Source organism: Suncus etruscus, chromosome 15 (genome assembly GCF_024139225.1).
Source record: "Suncus etruscus isolate mSunEtr1 chromosome 15, mSunEtr1.pri.cur, whole genome shotgun sequence".
Classification (NCBI taxonomy): Eukaryota; Metazoa; Chordata; class Mammalia; order Eulipotyphla; family Soricidae; genus Suncus; species Suncus etruscus.
Window position 1 is genome coordinate 53929076 of NC_064862.1, and position 24515 is coordinate 53953590.

The window sequence follows — 24515 nt, forward strand, 5'->3', positions numbered from 1 at the left end:
CTTGTTCACAGCCAGTTCTGCAGCCCTGGTCTCTCCTGTTCTTTCCTGTTGAATGGGCCACTTGCGTACACAGGTTTGGGACTGTGCTTTCCTCCTCCTTTCCTAAGAGGTTTCACCTGGGCCTTTGGAACTGAGGGGGGCGTGGGTTCCTGAGAGAGCACTCAAGTGGTATGGCCCATAGGCCTTTCCGTACTTTCCAGTCTATTGTGCTTAGGAGGTGGGGAAGGACCTTGGGGCTGGGGAGGAGCGCACTGGGAGCCTTGAGGTGGGGGTGGGGAGGGAGGAACACAGTGGGAGCCAGAGGAGCCTGGATTTACATTTCTTTAAAGGTGATTCCCGCAGCAACCTGACTTTGCACCTGAACGGGCGGCCTGACCAGGTTCTCTCTTGTGCAGATGTGGATGGCCGGGAAATTCAGAGCTGAACCGGGGTCTCCAGCACCAGTTAATTCCTGGGTTGGGGAGAGTGAGGGATGTGGACAGATTAGACCAAACCTTTGCCCCAATAATCTCTTAGCTGGGGCCGGAGAGATAGCAGTAAGGCGTTTGCCTTGCACGCAGGACGGATGGTGGTTTGAATCCCGGCATCCCAGATGATCCCCCGACCCTGCCAGGAGCGATTTCTGAGCACAGAGCCAGGAGTAACCCCTGAGCGTCGCCGGGTGTGACCCAAAAACAAAAACAAAACAAAACAACAACAAATCTCTGGGCTGCCAAAGGAAGCTAGAGATTGGAGTCATTGGTTAGCTGCATATAGCAGTCCAGCTCCTGAGCCTCCCAAACTCCCACAGGGGAGCGTCCCAGACCCTTCACTTGCCTGCCTGACTGTCCTGCCAACTGTCTGCCCAGCAGAGCAACCAATTGCTGAGGCAAATCTTAGGGGACCCCTATCTGCCATCCCTTTGTTGGGGCGATTCTCAGCAAGCAACGTGGATTTTCCAGGTTTTAACTCCCCAGGGAGTTCCCAGAAGCCTTCGTGGACAACGTCGGAGCCAGGCAGGGCCCCAGGCCAGTGGGTGACTGACTGCCTGGAACTGGGCATCTAAGAGCACACTGTTGAGTCAGATCAGCCCTTGGGGAGCTTGAAAGGCGAGATTGGGAGCCGGAGCCCCAGGAAAGCTGCAGTTAAGGAAATACAGTCCAGACCTGGGAGTCTGCAGGCCGGACCCGGGTCCAGAAGGATGCAAAGTACCGGGGCTCCAAGGGCAGGCAAATCCGACCCGTCCTGGACTTAAAGACAGACACCTCCCATCTCGGTGGGTCTCCTGAGCAGACTGGACTCCGGCCTGCCCACTGTTGGGGGTCTCTGGGAGGACACCCCCTGGGGGGATCATAAGAGTGTCAAGCATTTCCCCCCCCTCACCGCCAGGAGAGGGCAGGGGCGGGGCGTTGGCGCGAGTCCCGATAAAAGGGGCGTAGGTGCCCGTTCTTTTCCAGCCCAGCATGCACGCCCACCGCCTCCCCGGCCTCTTCCTGCACGTCTGGTGCGCCCTGCTCCACGCGGGCGCAGCCACGCTGGCCCCGGTGTCCCCCGACACGCGAGGACAGCCGTCGTCGCCGTCCCCGCTGGCATATATGCTAAGTCTGTACCGAGCTCCGCTGCCCCGCGCCGACATTGTCCGCAGCCTGCAAGCTCAAGGTAGGGAGCCCCATACGTCCCCCTGGGGTGTTTCTGGAAGCCAGCGGCCCAGACCCGAAGGGACTACTTCTGGGGAGAGGGCTGACTCCAGTCGGGCTGGGCCTGATGGCAACTTTTATCTGGGTGGCTTTGTTAAGCCACGTTCGGGACCGAAGTTTGCACATCTTTGCAAGGATGTATGGGGTGTGTGTGTCGGGGTGTCTGTGGCGGGTGTCATTATACCTCCCTTACAATGAAATAAAAATAGAAATAAAAAACAATAGAAAGAAAAACTCGGCACAACATAAGGCTTGGTAGTCAGTATTAGTGGTTATCATCGGCATCATTGGCACCACATCTGGTGCCATCTTATTTTGTGGGGGAAAGGGGTAATCCTCAATTGTGACTTTGGGAGTGGGCGCCAATTTAGGACGTGGGTATATCCAGCGTGTGGTTTTGGGGATCAGGAATTCAGAGATGTGGACTGGCCCAGAATTTGGGATGGAGACTGGAGGCTCTATTTGGGAGCTGGGAGGAAACCGGGTGGTACTAGAGGGTACTAGAGTCTGGCATCTGGACAGTGGATGGGCCCGACTGGTAGGTGTCGCCAGGGACCCCTTCCCCTTCCCCCATGACGATAACTACATCCGGAAGGCTGAGTGGGGGTACCGATCTCCATCTCCACGAGCCACCCCCTGTCTGCGGGGGCCAGACAGCCTTCCCGGGGACCGGCGCTCAATCCACATCTGACAGTCTGACCTCACAGGCCACCCGCTGGCCCCCTGTGATCTGGGGGATGGAAAGGGGTATGCAGGGGACGTCAGACAGGGCTCCCAGCTCTTGGCTTGTGCCATCTGGGGTTAAACAGCTGATGACCTTCCCTGGACGGGTCATCAATGGACCAACCAGACTGAGAGAAGGGGAATTGGGGACATTGGGGTGGGCAGCTATTTAAATAACTGTAGTTGCAGAAAGCTCCGTAAGGAAAATGCAGGGTGTGCCAGTTTGTGAACTTTGCCAATGCACTGTCTTTCCCAGAAAGTTCTGGAAGGTTTGTGATGCTGACTCTATGGCAGTTTGCATAACCTGTTCTGGTTCCTTGCTCCTGCTTATTTTTCTCCAGGTTGTACCCTGGCTGATTATTCTCAAGTTTCTTTTATCCAAGACCCCGGGTGGTGAGGGCTGCACCTCCTTAGAGTGTGTCAGGATATACATGACAATATTTGCCATCATGCCCTCCCCCCCCCCTGCTGCTGCATTGTGAATAGTAAGCCCTGGGCATCGCTGGGTGTGGCCCCAAAAAGAAACAGGTTTGTGTTTGAGGGGTCCACATCCAGTGGTGCTCAGGGTGTGCTCCTGGTTCTGTGCTCTGGGGACCACTCTGGGAGTGCCAGGGGAAAGAATCTGGTTGGCTTCATGCCAGGCAAGTTCCCTGCCTGGCCACTGTGCTATTGCTCTGACAGCCCCCCCCCCCTTTCTATTTTGTATTCCCAAGTTCCTCTTGCACTTTTACTATCCTTGTCCCTGTTGCTGGTGCAGCATTTGAGGGGTTGGAGGAAACCCTCTTTTACTCACTTGTGTGCTTCCTTTGCTGATTAAATGTTTCCTTTCCTTGGAGCCTCACCCAGTGGTGCTTGTGGGCAAGGTGGTGCCAGGGATCCAACCCAGGGCTCTCCTGCTCCAGTCACATTCCTCACCCTGAAAGTCACTTTACGGAGACTTGAAAAGTCCACCCTTGCAGTCTGAGTACAGCAGGTAGTGAATTTGCCTTACACACTTCCAACCCTGGTATCATCCAAGCACCACCAGGAGTGATTCCTGAGCACAGAGCCAGAAGCAACTCCTGAGCACCTCTGGGTGTAACCGCAAGACAAAAACAAATAACGACCCACCATATGTGCTGCCCCCAAACTTCAGACCACTTAGTCCAGGAGTGAAATGAAGCATTGGTCTGCATTCTCTTCCTCATTTGATTTTTTGTTTTGTTTTGTTTTGTTTTGTTTTGTTTTGGGTCACACCCGGTGGCGCTCAAGGGTTACTCCTGGCTGTCTGCTCAGAAATAGCTCCATGGCAGGCACGGGGACCATATGGGACACCGGGATTCGAACCAACCACCTTTGGTCCTGGATCGGCTGCTTGCAAGACAAACGCCGCTGTGCTATCTCTCCGGGCCCCATCTCTTCCTCATTTGAACTTAGTGGTCTGAAGGGCTGGTGTGTGTGTGTGTGTGTGTGTGTGTGTCTGTCTGTCTGTCTGTCTGTCTGTCTGTCTATGTGGATGTGTGAGGCACCCCGCAGAGATGACAAAACCTAGGGTTGGGGGGCTGCATGTAAAAAGCCTTTGCAGTCACGCTTCTGTGGGGGTGGCCCAAGTCTCTGGGGACACAGTCAGATAGCCTGGCTTCTGTGAACCTGGAGCTTTGAGGTCTCTCCTGCTAAGCAACTTCCCCACTTCTCCACTTCCCTTGACCTGGCCAGGACTGACTATAGACTCACAGGGAGCAGAAGCCCAGGTTTCAGCCTAAGCTGCTGGAGTGAGAAGAGATGAAACCCCTTTCCAGCCTTTTCCCAGACTATTCTGGATGGTTACCACTTCCTGATTGTTTGAAATGGGTGCCCCAGCTGGGTAATGGGCTAGACTTGGGACATTGTAGTCAATTCAGGTGCATCTATGGCTCTGCCACCTCCCCAGAGTGACACCTTGTTTTTTGGGTTTCATACTAGAGGCACTTAATGGTAATTCCAGGTTCTGCTCAGAAATCACTCCTGGTAAATTTGGAGGACCATATGGGATGCCAGGGATCAAACCCATGTCTGCCACATGCAAAGCAGATGCCCTCCCCACTGTTCTATCACGGGGGGGGGGGGGGTGCGGCAGAGTAACACCGTGGGTGAGTTCTTGCCTTGCTCTGCTCTTACATTTTTCTCCTTTCTGCAAATGAACCCAATAATCTATCCCAGTGTGTAAGAGCTGAATAGGACGAGAAAAACTGCCTAAGGAAAGGGCTCAATCCTTGGTTGATCCTCCTGATCCTCACCTGCCTCCTTCCTGTTTTCCCCAAGCAGATGTGGAGATGGCCGGGCAGCGCTGGGCCTTTGCTTTTGACTTCTCCTTCCTGAGCCAAGAGGAGGAGCTGGAGTGGGCTGAGCTCCGGCTGCAGATAGCACGACCCATCACCCTTCCTGACCATGGCCCGCTCTCCATCGAACTCTTCCACCAGTCCAAGGTGGCCGAAGGAGAGGCCCCAACTGGCTGCCCACAGCGCCACCGTATGGACCTGTTCTCTGTACCCCTGTCCCAAGTGACCTTCACTCCAGGAAGCCTGGTCTTGGAGGTCACCAGGCCACTCTCCAAGTGGCTGAAGCATCCAAGGGAGCTGGAGGAGCAGGTGACCAGCCTGGCCGGAGAGTGTCTGCTGCAGCCTCCCTCTCCTGCTGTCCCCAACGCCACCTCCACCGCCAACGTTCTGCTTCTGCTCTATTCCAACCTATCCCCAGAGCAGAGGCTGCTAGGTGGCTCCACTCTGCTCTGGGAAGCCGAGAGCTCCTGGCGCGTCCAGGAAGGGCAGATCTGGCGAGACCGAGGCCGGAGGCATCGACGCTATCACCTACCAGACTCGAGCCAGCTGTGCAGGAGGGTCAAGTTCCAGGTGGACTTTAACCTGATTGGGTGGGGGTCCTGGATCATCTACCCCAAGCAGTACAACGCCTACCGCTGCGAGGGCGTGTGCCCCAATCCTGTGGGAGAAGAGTTTCATCCCACCAACCATGCCTATATCCAGGTGGGCACCTTCTCCACAATTTTTATTTCTTTTTAATTTGCTTTTACTGGGGAATGAGGGTTTGGGTCCCACTTGGTGGTATTAAAGGCTTGGTGCCAAGAGGATCTGGGAGGACTATACTTGGTGCTGGGAGGATCATGATGAGAGGACAGCCCTTGGTGCTGGGAGAACCATGTGGTGAGGACTACACTTATGCTGGATCACATGGTACCAGAGCATGTAGGAATATGCACAGCACACACTCCAGCCTGTTGAGTTTATCCCACCTCTTCCCTTGTCTTTTAGACAATGAGGGGTGGAAGGTGGAGATTAGAAGGTTTCTGGTCCTGATTTTCTAAGACCAAATGTTAAGGCTGGATGAGAGCACTTGTTTTTGATGAGGCCAATCTAGGACCTATCCCTGGCATTGCCTATGGGCCCCTGGAGCCCCATCAGGAGTGATCTCTGAGCTCAGAGCCATTCGTAAGCCCTGAGTACTGACAGTTGTGCTCCCCATAAAACAAAACAAAACTCTTCTGTTTAAAAATTATTTGCACACAAAAGTCTTGGGTTCAATTCTTAGTATCTTATGGTTGGTCTGCAAAGCACAGGAAGAGGCCTAAAAACCAACCAAATACACACAAAAATTTGAAAAAAAAAAAAAAAAAAAAGCATGACATTAAAGTTGGCATTGTGGGGCCGGAGAGATAGCATGGAGGTAACGCATTTGCCTTGCATGCAGAAGGACTGTGGTTTGAATTCCGGCATCCCATATGGTCCCCTGAGCCTGCCAGGAGCAATTTCTGAGCTTAGAGCTAGGAGTAATCCCTGAGCACTGCTGGGTGTGACCCAAAAACAGTATTTTCCTATGTTTGTCCACTGATTGGGGATGGGGCTTTGGGCCACAACCTGTGGCACTCAGGGGTTACTCCTGGCTCTGAGCTCAGAAATCACTCCTGGCAGCCTTGGGGGAGGGGACCATATACAATGCTGGGTATCAAACCCGGGTTAGCTGCATGCAAGGCAAATGCCCTCCCTGCTGTGCTATCATCGTAGTCCCATGTACCCTGATCTTTAAATGTGGCAATTACACCTGACTCCTAAATGATGTCCCCCTCTAACCACTGGTCTGTCCCCTCTCCCTCTCAGAGTCTGCTGAAGCGGTACCAGCCTCACCGGGTCCCATCCACTTGCTGTGCACCTGTGAAGACAAAGCCTCTGAGCATGCTCTATGTGGACAATGGCCGGGTCCTCCTGGACCACCATAAGGACATGATTGTGGAGGAATGTGGCTGTCTCTGAGCTGCTGCTGCAGGATGGCTGGATCAGCCTAAGCCCTGAATGGGCCAGAAGCTCCTGGAAGACACAAGAATCATCTCATGTGAAGGAAAGAAATAAGGGCAGGCTGCCCTGTCCTGGGACCCCAGGAGGAAGGACTGCAGCCCTCAAAGGCAGACATGCAGAGTCTGGCTGGATGCCAGCTGTGGTCAGGTGCGGGCACAGGAGTCAGAGGGCCCTCTGGATGTTATCCTTCTGAGCCCACTGTGTGGGTGACTGTAGGTAGGCACAAACACTTTTTTTCTCCGCACAAGTTGGGGGGAAATTTGTACCCTTTTTTTGTTTGTTTTGTTTTGTATTGGGGCCAAACCTGATGGCTTCCAGGCATTACTCCTAGTTCTGTGCTCAAAATTCACTCCTCACAGGTTAGGGGGACCATTTGGGAAGCTGGGGATCAAAGCTAGGTCGTCTGCATGCAAGGCACATGCCCTCCTTGCTGTGCTATAGCTCTTTCCCAATTTGTGCCCTACTATAGAGGTGAGACTAGACTTTATATATCCTCAGTTACCTCCCAGACTAAAGTCCAGAGGGGGCTTTGTTGTCTCCTCCTAAGCAGCACCGTGTGCAATTTCAAATCATTCTCTGGGTCCTCGTGGCCTCAGGCTGGGGAAGAGCCCCCCCATCTTTTGGGCTGCTAGCCTTGTCTTGTGACCCTTGTGGAAGGTACAAACAAGATCATCACTTATGCCAGTCAGTGACTTTGCCAGGAGAGGCAGGGAAGTGTCCAAAACTGTGCAAATTGAGCCGTGGTGCCATCTACATTGTGTTGGGCAGACGCCTTCCAGGCGTCTATGAAAACCACAATCTTTCACAGTTCCAACTGAGGCTCGAGCTGTCAAAGAGCTCTCAGGCTGTGCTCTGGGTGGACACTTGTTAGGGCAACAGCTTCAGCCACCAACAGATGTGCCTGGTGATTCAGCCTTTCGGAAAATGCAAGCCTGGATTCTGTGCATCACCGTTGTCAGCCATGGGTAGACATTTCGGTCAGCTGGGTCTTTATCCACATCTTCCTCTAACACTTGCAAAGCTGTAAATTTGTAAACCCAAGCCTTGCCAAATCTTTTATTTATTTTTTGGTTTTTGGACCACACCCACTGGCACTCAGGGGTTAGTCTTGGCTCTGTGCTCAGAAATCGCTCCTGGTGGGCTCAAGTCCTTCTCATCGAGGGCCCCCTCCCAAAAAAAAAAAAAAAAAAAAAGAAATCGCTCCTGGCAGGCATGGGGGACCATATGGGATGCCGGGATGCGAACCACCTTCAGTCCTGGGTCAGCCACTTACAAGGCAAACAAATATTCTACCTCTGTGCTATCTCTCCAGCCCCCAAATATCTCTCTTTTTTTTTTTGGTCACACCAGGCAGCGCTCAGGGGTTACTCCTGTATCTACACTCAGAAATCACTCCTGGCAAGCTCGAGGGACCATGAGCTTTGAACCATGGTCCTTCTGCATGCAAGGCAAATGCCTTACCTCCATGCTATCTCTTCAGCCCCCCCTTTTTATTTTGTTTTATATATATTGGGCCACACCTGACAGTGTTACTTCTGGCAGGCTCAGGAGACCCTATGGGATGCCAAGTATCAAACCTGGGTTGGCACATGCCAGGCAATTGTCCTACCTACTGTGCTATCGCTCTGGCCTTTTTTGTTTTTTGGGCCACACCCGGTGACTCCTGGCTATGAGCTCAGAAATCTCTCCTGGCTTGGGGGACTATATGGAACGCCAGGATTCGAACCACCTTTCGTCCTGGATCGGCTGCATGCAAGGCAAATGCCCTACCACTGTGCCATTGCTCCAGCCTCTGGCCTCTATTTTTATATATTTATTTCGGGACTTCTCCCAGCTCTGCTCAGGGATCACTCCTAGTAGTGCTTGGGGAAACCATGTAGTGTTGAGGATGGAACACAGAGCCTCCACAGCCATGCAGTCGGCTTAAAGGGCTAGAGCACATGGGAAACTCAGCACTACATGGCCCCCTCATGCACCACACAAATGCTCTGAAAATCTTGGGTATGGCCCAGGAAACATACCCAAAGCGGATGCAGTTACTCATTTCTGAAAGATGAGATTTCTTCCCTAACCACAGCTCAGTCAGTCACATCCTGTTCTGTATTCGACAGCCAATGGTGGGGCTTGGGGGTTCAGGTCAGCTTTGGTTCTTTTTCTGAAGGGGTATCCCAGAGTTCTATTATCCCCAGCATAGCTTGGGGATCTGGGAACCTCTCCCAAAGTACCAGTCTTGCAACATGGGCCTGATGTTGGGATGCTCTGCCCTCAGCCTCCTGCTAGCCTTGCTGGAGGTCTAGGAGGCATGCAGACTCCAAACCAGGGTCATGCAAGGCACCTGTTTGTCCCCAGAAGCACTATTTAAATAGCATCTGCAGGTTTTTTGTTTGCGTAGCTTTGAAGGCAGGTTTCTGGGAACAAACACTGGAAAGTGAACAAAATGCTAAATGGAAGTGCTTAGGGCTGACTCCTGGTTCTGCACTCAAGAATATACTCCCAGGGCTGAAGTGCACTAGCCTAGGACAGACCATGGCTCGATTCCTGGCGTCCCAATATGGTCCCCCAAGCCAGGAGTGATTTTTGAGCACATAGCCAGGAGTAACTCCTGAGCATCACCAGGTGTGGCTGAAAAACTAAATAATAATACTCCTGATGGTGCTATGGGATGCCAGGGATTGGACCCAAGTTGGCTGCAAGCAAGGCAAATGTATCTGCTCCACCTCTGAACTGCAGTTCTCTGTAATGAAAAGCCCACCCTAGCGCTTTAAATAAAACATCTTCCCAGCTCTCCCCTCTGTTGTGGACATGTAGGGTTCCCACGAGGTTCTGGGTTCTTTAATGTACACATGGTATATCACCAGGGATTTCAGAACAGGCAGGGTCTTGCCGATGTGGCAGGGATCTTAGTTAAAGCTCTTGGTGTCACACCAACAAGGCAGGTGCCCAACCACTGAGCAAGATTCAGCTCCTCCAGCCCTAGTCCTGCTCAACTGGTATTACAACTGTGGCACATTTTCGACTTGATCCTCTGTGTCCCGGTGGCTGCCTTCAAGGGTCTATCTTCTAGACTCCTGAGCAGTGCCCATTGGTCCCTGCTGACTAAGGTCAAGCTATTTGTGGCAAATTTGCAGCTCTTACACAGAGCAGGCTGGATTCTCCCACCTGAAGGCCCTGCCTCTCTTCCGGGCCACAGCAGGCACATTAGAAGCAACCCCATTTTGCTCTTTTTGTTTTAGTGCCACACCCAAAGCATTTAGGAGTTACTCCTGGCTCTGCTCAGAAATTATTGCTGGCAGGCAGACCATATGTGATGACAGATCAAACCTGGGTAAGATGTGCAAGGCAAACGGCTTCACTGTGCTATCTCTCCGGCCCCCTTTTTTGCTCACTCGGTGCTCAGTGACAAGGTCATTCTGCCTGGCTAAAGAGTACTGAGGTCTAATCACCCAACACAGCTACCTGCTCTTTAAAGTAGGGAGAGATGGCCTCAGAAGGCAGCTTGTACTACCTCCTGGGAAGGGCACACAGTGTGACTGATTCCTAGAACATGTGGGGTGAAAAATACCCAGCAGTGTTCTTGGGGAGCTGGCAGCCCTTGAGTAGGTAAAAGAGAAAAGGAAGAACATGAGAACAGGGTGCATTCTGGTAGGAAGTGATAGATGCTCAAGCAAAGGGGTGGGGGGCATATCCTCCAGACATTTTTGTTTTGGGAGTACACCTGGTGTTGCTCAGGGACTACTTCTGGATCTGCTCAGGAGTCACTCCTGGCAGGCGTGGCACCAAATGGGGCTCTAAGGGGCCTAGGCTCTACCCTGGCACCACATGGTCCCCAACACTGAGCTTTGAGAAGCCCTTGAGGCTGTGGTATGTGGCCCCAAAAAAGAAAAGGGGTCCCTGCTGAGCAGGTTTCCCTAGTCTATCGGGGGCCCTGGCATGCCCTCAAGCACTAAGCACTGAGATCCAGAAGTGAACAACCTTTTCTCAGCGACCCCTGCAGGATACCCCCAAGTGGAGCACCAATAGATTTCACTCAAGCCCTCACCCCCAGGGAAATCAAACACCCAGTTAATATTCAACATCTTTATTGATCTGTTAACAGCAACCATTGGTGAGAACTTGTAGATTTTCCACTAACTTGCAAAACAAACAACCCAACAAAACAAAACAAAACCAACTTGCTGGTTTGTGAGGTGTTAAAATAGAGAATGAGAAGGGGAGACCCAGGGAGGTCCTGGAGCCCCCATTTCTCCAGTGGGACAGATGGAGCTGGCCACCAGTGGCATTAAGACAAAGGAAAGGCTTTTGAAAAAATACACAACATATTTTAAAGATGCTTGAACTGGACTGGGGGGGAAGGGGAGAATGCTTGTGGTCTTCAAGAAACACCTTCTTTGTGGTTTGGGGACGGCAGCAAGCTCCATGCTTGGATGAAGAAAGGCACTGGCTATGGTGGTTTGGCGATTTTGACACGAAGACTAACTCTCTCTGGCGTGTTCATCCCCCCGCAGCTTCAAGTAAAAATGACCCTTAGAGCTAGGGCTTTTTTTTTTTTTTTTCTATTTCTAAAACAGATTGACATGGAGGGGATGGGGGGTTACACTGGAACAGGAACGAATATTCTGAGCTAGATTCACCAACTCCATTGCATCTGAATAAGCGTTTTGGGGTTTTGGTTTCAAGCACTGGCCAGAGCTCCCTGGGTAAAAGGTCCGAATGGCCACATGATTATCGAGCATTGCAGCATCTCTGCGCAGAGAAGGGGCTTCAGCGGGGAGTGTGGGAGGAATGATAGATTTCCCAGTGGGCCCTCCATCTACTTCAGTGTGCCAGGACTGCAGGCATGGAAGCTGCCAGTGTCTGACAGGGACCCAGAAGACACGGATCCTAAATCTACGTTCCTTCTAGGACCAGCCCAGAGCAAGATCCACTTCCTGATGGCAGCAAGGGGGTAATAGGGAAGAATAAAAGCATGTCCTGGCTAGCCCAAGTGCTCCCCCCGGAGCCAGCTTAGAGGAAATGCCTAGCATGGGATGGAAAATACCCCTCTGGAATGAACCCTTTAGAGTTGGGAGTGGAAAAAGAAAAACTGGAAGTGTGATGGGGGTGTGTGTGCTTTGAACTCTTTAAGAAACTGTCCTTCTAAAGACAAAGTGTTTTACTTTGAGGGTCACACATAGCTGTGGTGTGCTGTGGTAGGGAAAGAACGAGGGGACACATGCTCAGCCCCAAGAGCCTGCCTCCCTCTTTAACACCAGTTCCCCACTTTATAGAAGGACCAGAGGGATAGCACTGTAAGTAGGGCATCCCACAGAGTCCCCTGAGCCTGCCAGGAGTAACCCTGAGTGCTACCAGGTGTGGCCCCAAAACAAAACAAAACAAAAGATGTCAGGAGCCACTCAAGGTGGAAATCTGAGCCAGAAAAAGACAGTGGAACTGCCATTCTGAAGGGTCAAGACAGAGGAGTCCGGTTTCTGGAAAGTTGCTGCCCAAAAGCTGCTCCTTCTACAGCTACTTTGGTTCCGAGCAGAGACTCCAGGTCCCCACAGATCAAAGAGCTCCCAAGGGCGCAAGCTACACCCCCAACAGGCTGCTTTCAAGGTGGAAATGGCTCAATTGGGAAGCTAAGAATTAAGAAACTAGAGCCCGAAACCCAAAGAGAAGGTGAAATAAAAATCCCCCGAAAACCCTTTAAAGAGGAATTCCCCTTGTATCTGAGAGAAAAGCTTGCTTCTCAGAGCTGCTACCAACTCCCGAGTGTGTAAGGTGAACAGGAAAATGCTGGGCAGAGACAGCGCAGGTGCTGGACAAGACCGCACATCTTAGACATCCTGGAAATCTCTCAAGGCCTGGGTGCCAGAAACAAAGCAGACACTCAACTCACTGAGAAGATGATGAAATTCCACTCAAAAGCTAAGTTCTTGTGAGGAGGCCAGGGGGAGGGAGGAGGCAGGCAGTGGGCCACACTCCAGGCTTCAAGGTGCCATCATGCAACAACCAGTTTTTCCTTTCCTCACCCACTTTGTGCTTTTTTGGCCATACCTAGCTAGGCTCACGGAATCAATCACTCCTGGTGGTGGGGCTTAGGGCATCATCTTATAGTGTTGCGGAGCAAACCAGGGTTAGCTACATGCAAGGCAAGTACCTATCTCTCTGCCCCCACCCAAAACATTATTTCGAATCTCCCAGGTGTTTGGTATTTTGCTGTAAAATGGCTTAACCCAAGTTGAGGTGCCAGAGGGACTAAGGGGGGGCCTGGCTTCCTGAAACTATCCTGTTTTCACCCTGAATCTTGGCTTGGGTGTCAGCTTAATGGCTTCCCATGGAGTCACATTTGTATTCTTTGTTTGGCAATAAACTCTATCTGGGGTGCAGCTTCAAGGATTCAAAGTTAAGTTAGTAGTGACTTGAGTTAGTTTAAGTTAGTAGTGACTTGAGTCTTAAGAGACATGTTCCTGAGCTATGGGTGGTCTGGAGGAGTGTAGACACGTTTCTGGAAATTGCAAATTGCAGAATGCTTTAGGAAGAGGGACAATGTCCTATTTACAAACACACACACATCCTCAAATTGGCAACAGATGTCTTGGAGCTATTTCCAGTAGCCAGAGACATCATGCAAGCCCATGCCTGGCCTCATATCCTCTCCTGCTCAGGGGTACTGGCTTAGGGTGTCCTTGTCAATTCTGTTATAGCTCCCTCATCACAGCATCTCTCACTCAGGGGAAGGCTAACTGCAATGGTGACAATCAGTCCTATATTGAAATGCAGCTGGGGAAAAACTGAGGCATCTTAGCAAGAGCCATGGAGAGCTTGGGAGTGGATGCTCGAATCAGGTCCCGATGACCTTGTAGTCATCAGTATTACAGACCTAGATGATTCTTATTGCCTCCATGGTTCTTATCAGGCTGAGCTGGTTCTAACCTGCACTCTACAGTAGTAGTCTGTTTTGGGTATACTCAGTACTGCTCAAAAATAATGCCTGCCAGGCTCTGAGGGGACCATATGGGGTACTCGGTCAGGTCAGTTGTGTACAAGGCAAATGCTCTATCACTCTGGCCCCAATACTGGCTTCTTTAAGAGTCTATGTCTGAGAGGAATCTGCTTCACAGCAATAAATAATACAGGGAGGAGAAATAAAACCGTGATTGTAGAGGCCCAGTACCCTTTGGAACCCTGCATTCCAGTGAATTTGAAAACTGCTTAAACTGAATGTGAGGCTGTGGTGACCCACTAACCACCCTACAGGGCCGATAGATAGGTCCAAGCTTGTCAGAATCTGGGGGAGCAAAGGGGTCCGTGTCAAGCTGGACTGTTCCCAGAAGGAGACAAAGAAATAGAATTTTCTAGTGTAAAGAAAAGTACAGGCAAAAAAAAAAAAAAGAGAGAGAGAGAAAGAAAAGTACAGGTGAACACAAGTCCTAGAATGATCTCACTCAAGTGGAACTGTCAAGGCTGGCCCCTTCCCCAAGAGAAGGCCTTGGGGGGGGACCAGCAATCCATTTCAGGTGCTATCTGGGAGTTTTCTTTCCGACATCCAGAAAGCATGGATTCTGGCCTGCCCGAAAAATCATTCACGGGTGCCCTGTTTAAAAGTACCTGTCAAATAACCTGTAATGTCCTTCAGAGAAAAAACCAAACACACTGGCCTCCCGAGCAAAAGTAAAGGGCCAGGCAATACCGCAGGACACAGTCCAGGAAATACAGAAAATGTGCCATCTTTTGAGGGAACCTCGCCAAGATGGCAAAAAGGACAACAAATGTCTTGCTGTGGCAGAAGACAGCATGCCTACAAACCCATTCCCCAGCAGTGACAAGAGACAAAGAGCACACAGGGCCACCAGAGCCTAGGACAGAATATAAAAAAATGTGAGAGAGAGAGAAAGAGAGAAAGAGAGAGAGAGAGAGAGAGAGAGAGAGAGAGAGAGAGAGAGAGAGAGAGAGAGAGAGAGAGAGAGAGAGAGAGAGAGAGAGAGAGAGAGAGAGAGAGAGAGAGAGAGAGAGGAGATGGCCCCCTGGAGGAGCTAGTTTATTCCTGAGAGACACCAAAACCTACAACAGGTTTCACTCTCCAAACTACTCATGCACTAGAACAACCTTTCTCCCTGGAGTCTTTCCACAGCTCAAAACAAACACCACTTTTTTACTTGGCCCACTTGTCACACCAGGGAGCAGCCCAGGCAGGGAATGCAACTAGTCAAGACGCTTAGTGGGGGCTGGACTCCCCCTTAGTCTGGGGGTGGGGCACACTTGGGAGTAATACAGTGTCAGACCATCACAGGAGGTGATGGAAAAGGCAAAAAAGGAGAAGGAAAAATAAAAGAACCAGGAGGCTTTCATCAGTGACCCATAGCAAGGCAGAATGGTCCAGTTTTATAAACCACCCAACATGCACACCAAAACTAGGAGGAAGACAGTGTTCGTGACAGGCTGGAGAGGCACACGGGGTGTGGGGTGTGGGGTGTGGGGTGGCACAACACGCAGTGGACAGCAGCCTTGCCTGGGGGGACAAGGCTTGTCTTTCCAACATGGGAGAAAGGAGGAGGGAGTAAAAAGTTGCCGTTCAAAGTTGGACGGAAGAGCATTATCGAAAAATAGGTCTGTAGTCATCTGAAAAATAAAAGGCCCCTCCTCAAATAGAAGGAACGAAGAATATTAGCTGATACCAAGACTTGAGGTATCTCCTATGTATGTATGTTTGTATGCATGAAAAAATAATGGCCTGGCAGAATAAACAAGGAAGGCCTGGGAAGGAAGGGAAGGAAGGAAGGATGATTCAGAAGATGAAAAAGGCCAGAAAAATGGAAGGAATACTTTAAAAAAAAAAAAAAAAAGTCCATGCTTATCTATCTCAGCAGCCAAACAAAGCAAAGTCCACGTGGGGGGGGGGGGGAGAGAAAAAGTTCAGTTCTTTTTGAGAAAATTCTGAAAGTCAGTTTTAAACACATAATCACTGCCAGCTGGGACAACCAATATCCAATGCTGATTGGATTGAAAATAAGAAAATTAAAAAGCCTACTGGGGATGCCAATGGATCAAGGCCTCTTCCCAGGTTCAATATTGGCAGGATCCTTCAGGCCTAACTTTTCAGCAGGGCCAGGCAGTAGTTAGGAGGTCGGCTAGGGGTAAAATCAGGGTGTCAAAAAGAAAAAGGGCAATCACGGCAACAATTCTCATGAACGAGGCGGGATAGAAGAACTGAACTGTTTTTCTCCGAGGGCTGCTTGTTCTAGGGGAACAGGCTGGCCAAGGGCTGTCCACCCATCCAAGCTGTCTAGCTGAGGAGGGACACAGGGGAAAGGGAAAAGGAAGGGCTAGATGAGGCACATCCTCGCGTTGTTTGGCACTGGAGGAGGGGAAGGACTGTGGAGAGGGCAACGCTGGCACTGCCTGCTTCTCTCGCTGCTGAGCTGAGCGGCCAGGTCAGGCTCAGGCAGGTCCTGGTGCTGCCTTCCAGACAAGCCAGATGGGCTAGTCAGATGTCCATCTCGAACTGTGCATCATCCCCTAGTTGGAAGCAAGAGTTAAGGATCAGTTCAATACTGGGTCACAGGTCAAACAGCTCTAGTTGCCTCTGTATGTGGGTCTCAAGAGAATCCAGACTGCCTCATTCTGCTCTGCTCTGACAAATCTAATTATGATGATAACATTATGTACATTTTAGCTTTTTTTTTTTTTGGTTTTTGGTTTTTGGGTCATACCCAGCAACGTTCAGGGGTTACTCCTGGTTCGACGCTCAGAAATCACTCCTAGCAGGCCCGGGGGGCCATATGGGATGCCAGGATTTGAAGCACCAACCTTTAGCATGCAAGACAAATGTACTACCTCCATGCTATCTTTCCGGCCCCACATTCTAGCTTTTTTTGTTTTTGTTTTTGTTTTTTGGGCCACACCCGGCATTGCTCAGGGGTTACTCCTGGCTGTCTGCTCAGAAATAACTCCTGGCAGGCACGGGGGACCTTATGGGACATCGGAGTGCTGCAGGGTGTGGCTCAAAAACCAACCAATCAATCAATAGATGAAGGTTTTTGTTTTTGTTTTTAAATAGATGAAGTTTAAAAAAAAAAGAAGAAAGAAGAAAAGGGGCCTGACAAAGACAGCACAGTGGCAGGGCATTTGCCTTGTATGCAGCCAATACAGGATGGATGGTGGTTCGAATCCTGGCATTTCATATGGTTCCCTATGCCTGCCAGGAGCAATTTCTGAGCACAGAGCCAGAAGTAACCTCTGAGAGCCATCGGGTGTAACACCAACCCCCCCCCAAGAAAAAACAAGAAAAAAATAAAAGAAAGGTGTATTTCCCAAGAAATTTGGAACAGGAGCTACTAAACTGTCTTCTCTCAGAGTTCATATGTACTTTCTATCTGTTCCCTTGTCCAATACAGTTCAAAACCAAAGGAGTCATTTTTGGGATTTACTCCTTCGGTGATTTTCTATTTCCCTCCACACCTACCATAACAGATTTGCTTGGCTTACAAGTTAGAACCTGGAGAACTTCTAGAACTTCATGAGAGAGAGAGAGTTGTGAAATATGGGAAGCAAACAGGCATAGAAACATCACTTATACTAGAAATGTCAGCATTTTTCAGACTACTGCTATCTAAAACTCTCCCCCCTCAACCTCCTGAACGCAACTGTCTCTCACCAACTGCATGCTTCCTGTCATGATTGTTCAAGTTGTTCACTTCGACTTTGGAATCTTCTATTAAGGTGCCAGGGCTGGTGACTCCAGGGATATTGGGCAGGTGGCAGGGCGGAGTCTGGGCCATCGGGGAATTGCGTCGGTCCAACAGGAACTTCCGATCATAAATGATGCGGGTGCCTGGGAAACAGAGTGGAAAAGAGCAGGAAACAACTTTAGGAGCGTTCATCATATGGGGCTACATAGGAATTTATTCTGCATTCCCACTAGAGGGCCAGGGATGTGGCTCAGTGGTCTTGTCTAAATGAGAGAGATGCAGTGGGACCTCCGTAGTGCTGCAGGAAGCATAGAAGGGTTGTGGGCTTGGCTTACATCACAAAGTGACACAATGAAGAGGACCAGAGCAACTTCCTCACACAAAAAGTGATGTTACATCCTGGACAAGGGCATCCTGGAAGAACTAAGGAACTGCCTTGCAAAGTGAAAAAGCAAGTGGGCTAAGCATTTAGTGGAAAGTCCAGAGCGCCCCCTACAGACTGAGCAAGACTGCATGCAGGCCAGGACTGGATATAGGTACCAGAGGGTTCCCCTTAGCACCAACAGGTATGACCCCAAAATTATCGCATTTCCTGCAGGAGATGTGGAAACCCCTGTGTTCCACAGGAAAGAGGGTGGGGGTGGAGAGAATGAATGCAAAAAGACAATCTAAACAAATTATAGCAACACTAAATGGCTAGGAAATTAGATCCAATTTCAATATTTTCTTCCAATTTGGATCTACAGTAATAAAGATAATATTTCTACTGCTGAGATGACTATCAGGTGCAAAGAATGTTCTCTGAAGGCTCTTTTATATGCATTTTTAAGGTTAAGCTCTAAAAGAACTAAAAACACCCTGTATCACAGTTATCCTGAAGGCTAATAAAGGAAGAGAAGCCAGAAAGCAGACTCCTATGTTCATCATCTCTCATAGCAGGAAGTCAAGGTTATTAATACAAAAAAGAAATCAAGGAGACTGGGGAGGGTGTTTACCTTGCACACGGCTGACCTAGGTTCAATCCCCAGCAGCCCAGATCCCAAAGCCTGCCTGGGAGTGATTCCTGAGCACAGAGCACAGATGCACTGCCGGTGCAGTCCAAAATACAAAAACAAACAAACAAAAAAAAACACCACAAAACAAAGGCCTGCCCTTTGGTCGCCCCCATTCCCATAAAATAAGAGCCAATGAGAAGCAAAACTACAGAAAGTTAAGAGTGCTTTTCTGTTTAGCCTTTCTTCCTTTCCCTCCTTCCCTTCCTTCCTTCCTTTTTCTTTCTGGTAGCGAGGACTGTGTTACAGTGAATTAAAGAGCATGCAATAAGCTTTACTTTCAAGTCACTTATTTTCATTTGATTTGGGGCCAACATAACAGGTTCTGATGCAATTCTGGGGTACTCTATAAAGCAGGGGTCTCAAACTCGCGGCCCGCGGGCTGTTTGCGGCCCTCCGTACAACATTTTGTGGCCCGCGGCCGGCCTTCAAATATCACAGTATTCGCTATTATTTGTTTACCAAATAATCGCAATAAAAATCGCATTAGTAAGAAAAAAAATCGCATTAAACATTCGCATACCCCGAGCAGTTCCGTTCGGGGTATGCAAATGTTTAATGCGATTTTTTCTTATTAATGCGATTTTTTTATTGCGAATATTTGGTAAGTGAATAATCGCGAATACTTTGCGCCTAGCGCAGACGTCATTTCCACTGTTCCTGCCTCCTGTCCCTTGCATTATCGGAGGCCTAAGGGAGAGAAGGGAGAGAAGTTTATTACAGAATTAGATTTTGTCATACTTTCATCATGACTTAATCAAAGCCTGCAGTGAAGAGAAGATTGATGACGGGCCCGGAGAGATAGCACAGCGGTGTTTGCCTTGCAAGCAGCCAATCCAGGACCTAAGGTGGTTGGTTCAAATCCCAGTGTCCCATATGGTCACCTATGCCCGCCAGGAGCTATTTCTGAGCAGACAGCCAGGAGTAACCCGTGAGCAACTCTGGGTGTGACCCAAAAACCAAAAAAAAGATTGATGACGAGCACAGACAATTTCAGGAAAAGTGGGCAATGCAGTATGTATTTGTTGAGCACAGGGGCATCCCCACATATCTTATTTGCTCAGAGAAAGTTGCAGTGCACAAGGAATACAACTTGAAATGCCATTATTCAACTAAACATGCTGAGGAATGTGCAAAATATCAAGGAAATGAGAGAGCCAAGCAGGTTGCCAGTCTTAAAGCATGTCTAATGAGGCAACAAGATTTCTTCAAGAAAGCAACCAGGGCCCGGAGAGATAGCACAGCGGAGTTTGCCTTGCAAGCAGCAGATCCAGGACCAAAGGTGGTTGGTTCGAATCCCGGTGTCCCATATGGTCCCCTGTGCCTGCCAGGAGCTATTTCTTTTTTTTTTTTTTCTTTTTTTCTTTTTTTTTTTTTTGGTTTTTTGGGCCACACCCGTTTGACGCTCAGGGGTTACTCCTGGCTATGTGCTCAGAAATCGCCCCTGGCTTGGGGGTACCATATGGGACGCTGGGGGATCGAACCGCGGTCCGTTCCTTGGCTAGCGCTTGTAAGGCAGACACCTTAGCTCTAGCGCCACCTTCCTGGCCCCCAGGAGCTATTTCTGAGCAGACAGCCAGGTAGTAACCCCTGAGCAACGCCCGGTGTGGCCCAAAAACCAAAAAAAAAAAAAAAAAAAAAGAAAAGAAAAAAGAAAGTAACCAAAGAGAATGTTGCATCAGTCTAAGTCAAAGCTAGTTACATGGTTAGTGAGATGAATGCTAAGGCAGGGAAACCATTCACAGAAGGAGAGTTTGTTAAAAAAAAAAAATGCATGTTACAGGCTGCAAGTATTATCTGTCCGGAAAAGAAAGGTCAGTTTAGCAAAATCAGCCTTTCTGCCAACACTGTGGCAGAGCACATTTCTGACATGTCAAGTGACATTTATCATCAACCGTGTGAGAAAGCCAAATGTTTTGATGCATACTCAGTTGCTCTTGACAAGGGCACAGATATAACAGACACTGCACAGCTCACAATTTATGTCTGTGGTGTTGATTGCAGTTTTGAATTGACAGAGGAGCTGCTCACAATAATTCCAATGCATGGCTAGACCACCGCTAATGAGATATTTCGGCATCTGTGTGATGCCATTGAGAATGCAGGTTTGCCATGGAAGAGGCTTGTTGGAATAATAACCAATGGAGCGCCATCGATGACAGGGAGGAAAAATGGACTGGTGGCACTTGTTCAAAACAAACTTGAAGAGGAGGGTGTAGAGAAGGCCATTGCTCTTCACTGCATTATCCATCAGCAGGCCCTTTGCAGTAAATGCCTGCCGTGTGACAATGTGATGTCTGTTGTTGTGAAATGCATCAACCAAATCAGATCCAGGGGCTTAAAGCACAGGAGGTTCCATGTTTTGTTAGAGGAAATGGAGTCAGAATATGGAGATGTGCTCTATTTCACCGAGGTACGTTGGCTCAGCAGGGGAAATGTCCTGAAAAGATTTTCTGAGTTGAGAGAAGAAGTGAAAGCCTTCATGGAGAAGGATAGGAATGCTGTTTCTGAGTTGAGTGATCACAAATGACTCATGGACTTAGCTTTTCTTGTTGACATCACACATAAGCTGAATGTACTAAACAAGACATTACAAGGCCCGGGGCAGCTTATCAGTGCTGCCTATGACAATGTGAGAGCATTCTCCACAAACTTGTGTTATGGAAATCCCAGCTCTCTCAGACAAACCTTTGCCATTTCCCAGTATGCAAGGAACTTGTGAATGCAGGCATACCATTCAGTGGTGAGAAATATGTTGATGTTATTTTTAAGCTAGAGAAGGAATTTGATCACAGATTTGCAAACTTCAAAAAGCAGAGCCACTTTCTAAATTTTTTTTTTGGTTTTTGGGCCACACCCGGTAACGCTCAGGGGTTACTCCTGGCTATGCGCTCAGAAGTTGCTCCTGGATTGGGGGACCATATGGGACACCGGGGGATCGAACCGCGGTCCGTCCAAGGCTAGCGCTGGCAAGGCAGGCACCTTACCTTTAGCGCCACCGCCCGGCCCCCACTTTCTAAATTTTTGTGGACCCCTTTTCCTTTGATGTACAAGAAGCCCCTCCTGTGCTTCAAATGGAGCTCATTGACTTGCAATGCAACTCTGATGTCAAAGCCAAGTTCAGGGAGATTAGTGGAAAAGCAGACATGCATGGGCAATTTTTGAGAGAATTTCCCCCCAGCTTCCCTGAGCTTTCCCAAATGTTCAAGCACACCATGTGCCTTTTTGGGAGCACATATTTGTGTGAAAAGTTATTCTTCACATTGAACTTCAATAAGTCAAAGTACAGGTCTAGACTTAATGATGATCGTCTTCAAGCCATACTGAGGGTCTCAATTGCTTCCTCTCTAAAGCCAAATGTGGTTCAGATTTGTGAGAAGAAGCGCTGTCAAGTCTCTGGCAGCAAGGAATAGGCAAAAGATGCCATTCAGAAGAACTGTTCATGATCTTCACTCAATGTTCTATTCATGTTCAGAAGAAATAATTAAAACTGTTAATAATGACGTTTGAGAACTTTTTTGTGAATTCCCTTATGCGGCCCTGCCTCAACCCGACTTTGCCTCCTGCAGCCCCCAGGTAAATTGAGTTTGAGACCCCTGCATAAAGCATGTATGCTGCCTGTTAAGCTACTATCTCCCTCATACTCTTTGGTCTTCCCTTTTCATTTCTCTCCCTCATTCCTCCATGAACAACAGGCAGATTTCTTGAAAGTTTAATGTCACATTAACACACAGGAACCTCAAGGCTGCCTGAACCCCATCTCTTTCAGGAGGGCGGATGTGGCCAATTTGGTAAGTCATCAAATTCTAGGAAAACCAGAAAGTGAAATTTCACATCAACAGAAAGACACAGCTGGAGTCTCAGGATCTTTTTTTTTGTTTTTGTTTTTTGTTTTTTGGATCACACCCAGCAGCACTCAGGGGTTACACCTGACTCCATGCTCAGAAATCACTCCTGGCAGGCTCGGGGGACCATATGGGATGCTGGGATTCGAACCACCATCCTTCTGCATGCAAGGCAAATGCCTTACCTCCATGCTATCTCTCCAGCTCTGAGTCTCAGGATCTTATTGCTTAGTGTGATGAAATGATCGTGACAAATGAAAGATTCCTTTTTTTTTTTGGTGGTGGTGGGGTTGGGTCACACACTGTGGCGCTCTAGGTTTACTCCTGGCTCTGCGCTCAGAAATAACTTCTGGCAGGGTTGGGAAGGGGGAACTAAATGGGATGCTGGGTTTCAAACCACCATCCATCCAGCTTCTCCAAAATGACTTCTTTTTTTTTTTTTTTGTTTTTTTTGTTTTGTTTTTGGGGGCTACACCTGGCAGTGCTCAGGGGTTGCTCTTGGCTATCTGCTCAGAAATAGCTCCTGGCAGGCATGGGGAACCATATGGGACACTGGGATTCAAACCAACCACCTTAGGTCCTGGATCCGCTGTTTGCAAGGCAAACACCGCTGTGCTATCTCTCTAGCCCCTAAAATGACTACTTCTTGAGAAGATCCAGTATTTTTTTTTTGGGGGGGGGGGGTTTCGGGCCACACCCATTTGATGCTCAGGGGTTACTCCTGACTAAGCGCTCAGAAATTGCCCCTGGCTTGGGGGGACCATATGGGACACTGGGAGATCGAACCGCGGTCCTTCTGCTAGTGCTTGCAAGGCAACCACCTTACCTCTAGCGCCACCTCGCCAGCCCCAGAGAAGATCCAGTATTAAAAGAAGCCAGAGGGCTCAAGCAGATGGTTCCCAGAGCACCCACAAAGAGTAATATCTAAGTGCAGAGTCAGGAGTGATGCTTGAGCATTGCCAAGTGTGCCCGCTCCCACCACCCCCAAAAAGGAGGTCACAGAAAGCACCAAGCTGAAGCCTGTTCTTTCTTCACTTTACAGAGAAAAAAGCAGAAAGTATAGTATTGGTAAAAAGTCCTACAATTAGAGACCAACATAAATAAGTGAGGGGGCCAGAGCAATAGCACAGCGGTAGGGCATTTGCCTTGCACTCGACCTACACAGGATGGATGGTGGTTCGAATCCTGGCATCCCATATGGTCTCCCATGCCTGCCAGGGGTGATTTCTGAGCACAGAGCCAGGAGTAATCCCTGAGTGCAGCCGGGTGTGACCCAAAAATAAAAATAAAATAAAATAAAAATAAATAATATAAAATAAAAAATAAAACAACCTGGGGACTGAGAGATAACATGGACGTAATGCATTTGATTTGCATGCAGAAGGTCAGTTGTTCGAACCCCGGCATCCCATATGGTCCCCTGAGCCTGCCAGGAGGAATTTCTCAGCATACAGCCAGGAGTAGCCCCTGAGCGTTGCTGGGTGTGACCCAAACACAAACAAACAAAATAAAATAAAACAACCTATAAATAAATGAGGTATTAATTGTTATTTTGGGGTCACACCCAGCTGTTCAGGGGTTACTTCTGGATCTGCACTCAGGAATCACTACAGGTAGGGCTCAAGGGACCCTATGGGATGCCAAGGATAGAACCCGGATGAGCCACGTGCTAGATAAGCGCCCTCTCCACTGGACTATTATTCCAGCCTCCAAATAAATTAAGCATTTAAAGCATATCTGGTCCTTGTGTATATACAAACTAAGTTTAACTAGATGATCTTTTTAGCTAACATGGGATCCAAGCATGATGCAAACCACAAATTCATCTTAAATATATGCTGTTTGATTTTAAGTTTATGGGCCCTCACCACCAGAAAATAAGACCGCCAAAGGTATCAATTAGGTTCACTTATGTCTGGGCTTGAACCTTCACTGTGAAATACATTTTCCCCCCAAGAAATCCATTGCTCTCATTCCAAGAAAACACAAGCTAAATGCCCCAGTTAGTCATAACTGTGACCTGGATCAAATGTCTGGATTCGATCTCACGGATATGGTCCAGCCAGTCTGTGATGCCATCAATTTGTGAAGGATAAACTGCTACGAATTATGTGGAAAATGCTCAGATTTGAACTTGGCTTTCTTTCCATTTGCTGTCTTCCCAAACTCACTCATCCTACACCCTTTAATTTTAAAAACAAACATTCCAAGTCCCCATTTTACTACT

General features: G+C 49.0%; 2 protein-coding genes across 2 annotated transcripts in view; one reads left to right on the plus strand and one right to left on the minus strand.

Annotated features, from left to right (window-relative positions):
• The first annotated feature begins 1442 nt into the window (after nucleotides 1–1442).
• Nucleotides 1443–6679, plus strand: NODAL (nodal growth differentiation factor). The gene is made up of 3 exons (XM_049789194.1): nucleotides 1443–1638; nucleotides 4683–5398; nucleotides 6527–6679. The coding sequence occupies exons 1-3, from the start codon at nucleotides 1443–1445 to the stop codon at nucleotides 6677–6679; spliced, it is 1065 nt and encodes a 354-aa protein (XP_049645151.1).
• Nucleotides 6680–15029: 8350 nt separating this feature from the next.
• EIF4EBP2 (eukaryotic translation initiation factor 4E binding protein 2) overlaps nucleotides 15030–24515 on the minus strand; it is a 445368-nt gene continuing 435882 nt past the window's right edge. Inside the window, exons 3-4 of the mRNA XM_049789246.1 lie at nucleotides 17358–17534; nucleotides 15030–16219 (exon numbers count right to left, since the gene is read on the minus strand). Coding sequence (XP_049645203.1) covers nucleotides 16188–16219; nucleotides 17358–17534 — 209 coding nt within the window. The 3' untranslated portion in view covers nucleotides 15030–16187. The remainder of the gene's footprint in view (nucleotides 16220–17357; nucleotides 17535–24515) is intronic.

Bases quoted from the DNA above. Each gene is read 5' to 3' on its own strand.
- NODAL (XM_049789194.1), top strand. From the start codon at position 1,443: ATGCACGCCCACCGCCTCCCCGGCCTCTTCCTGCACGTCTGGTGCGCC. The intron at 1,639-4,682 runs GTAGGGAGCCCC...TTCCCCAAGCAG, and splicing joins CCGCAGCCTGCAAGCTCAAG to ATGTGGAGATGGCCGGGCAG. The intron at 5,399-6,526 runs GTGGGCACCTTC...TCTCCCTCTCAG, and splicing joins CCAACCATGCCTATATCCAG to AGTCTGCTGAAGCGGTACCA.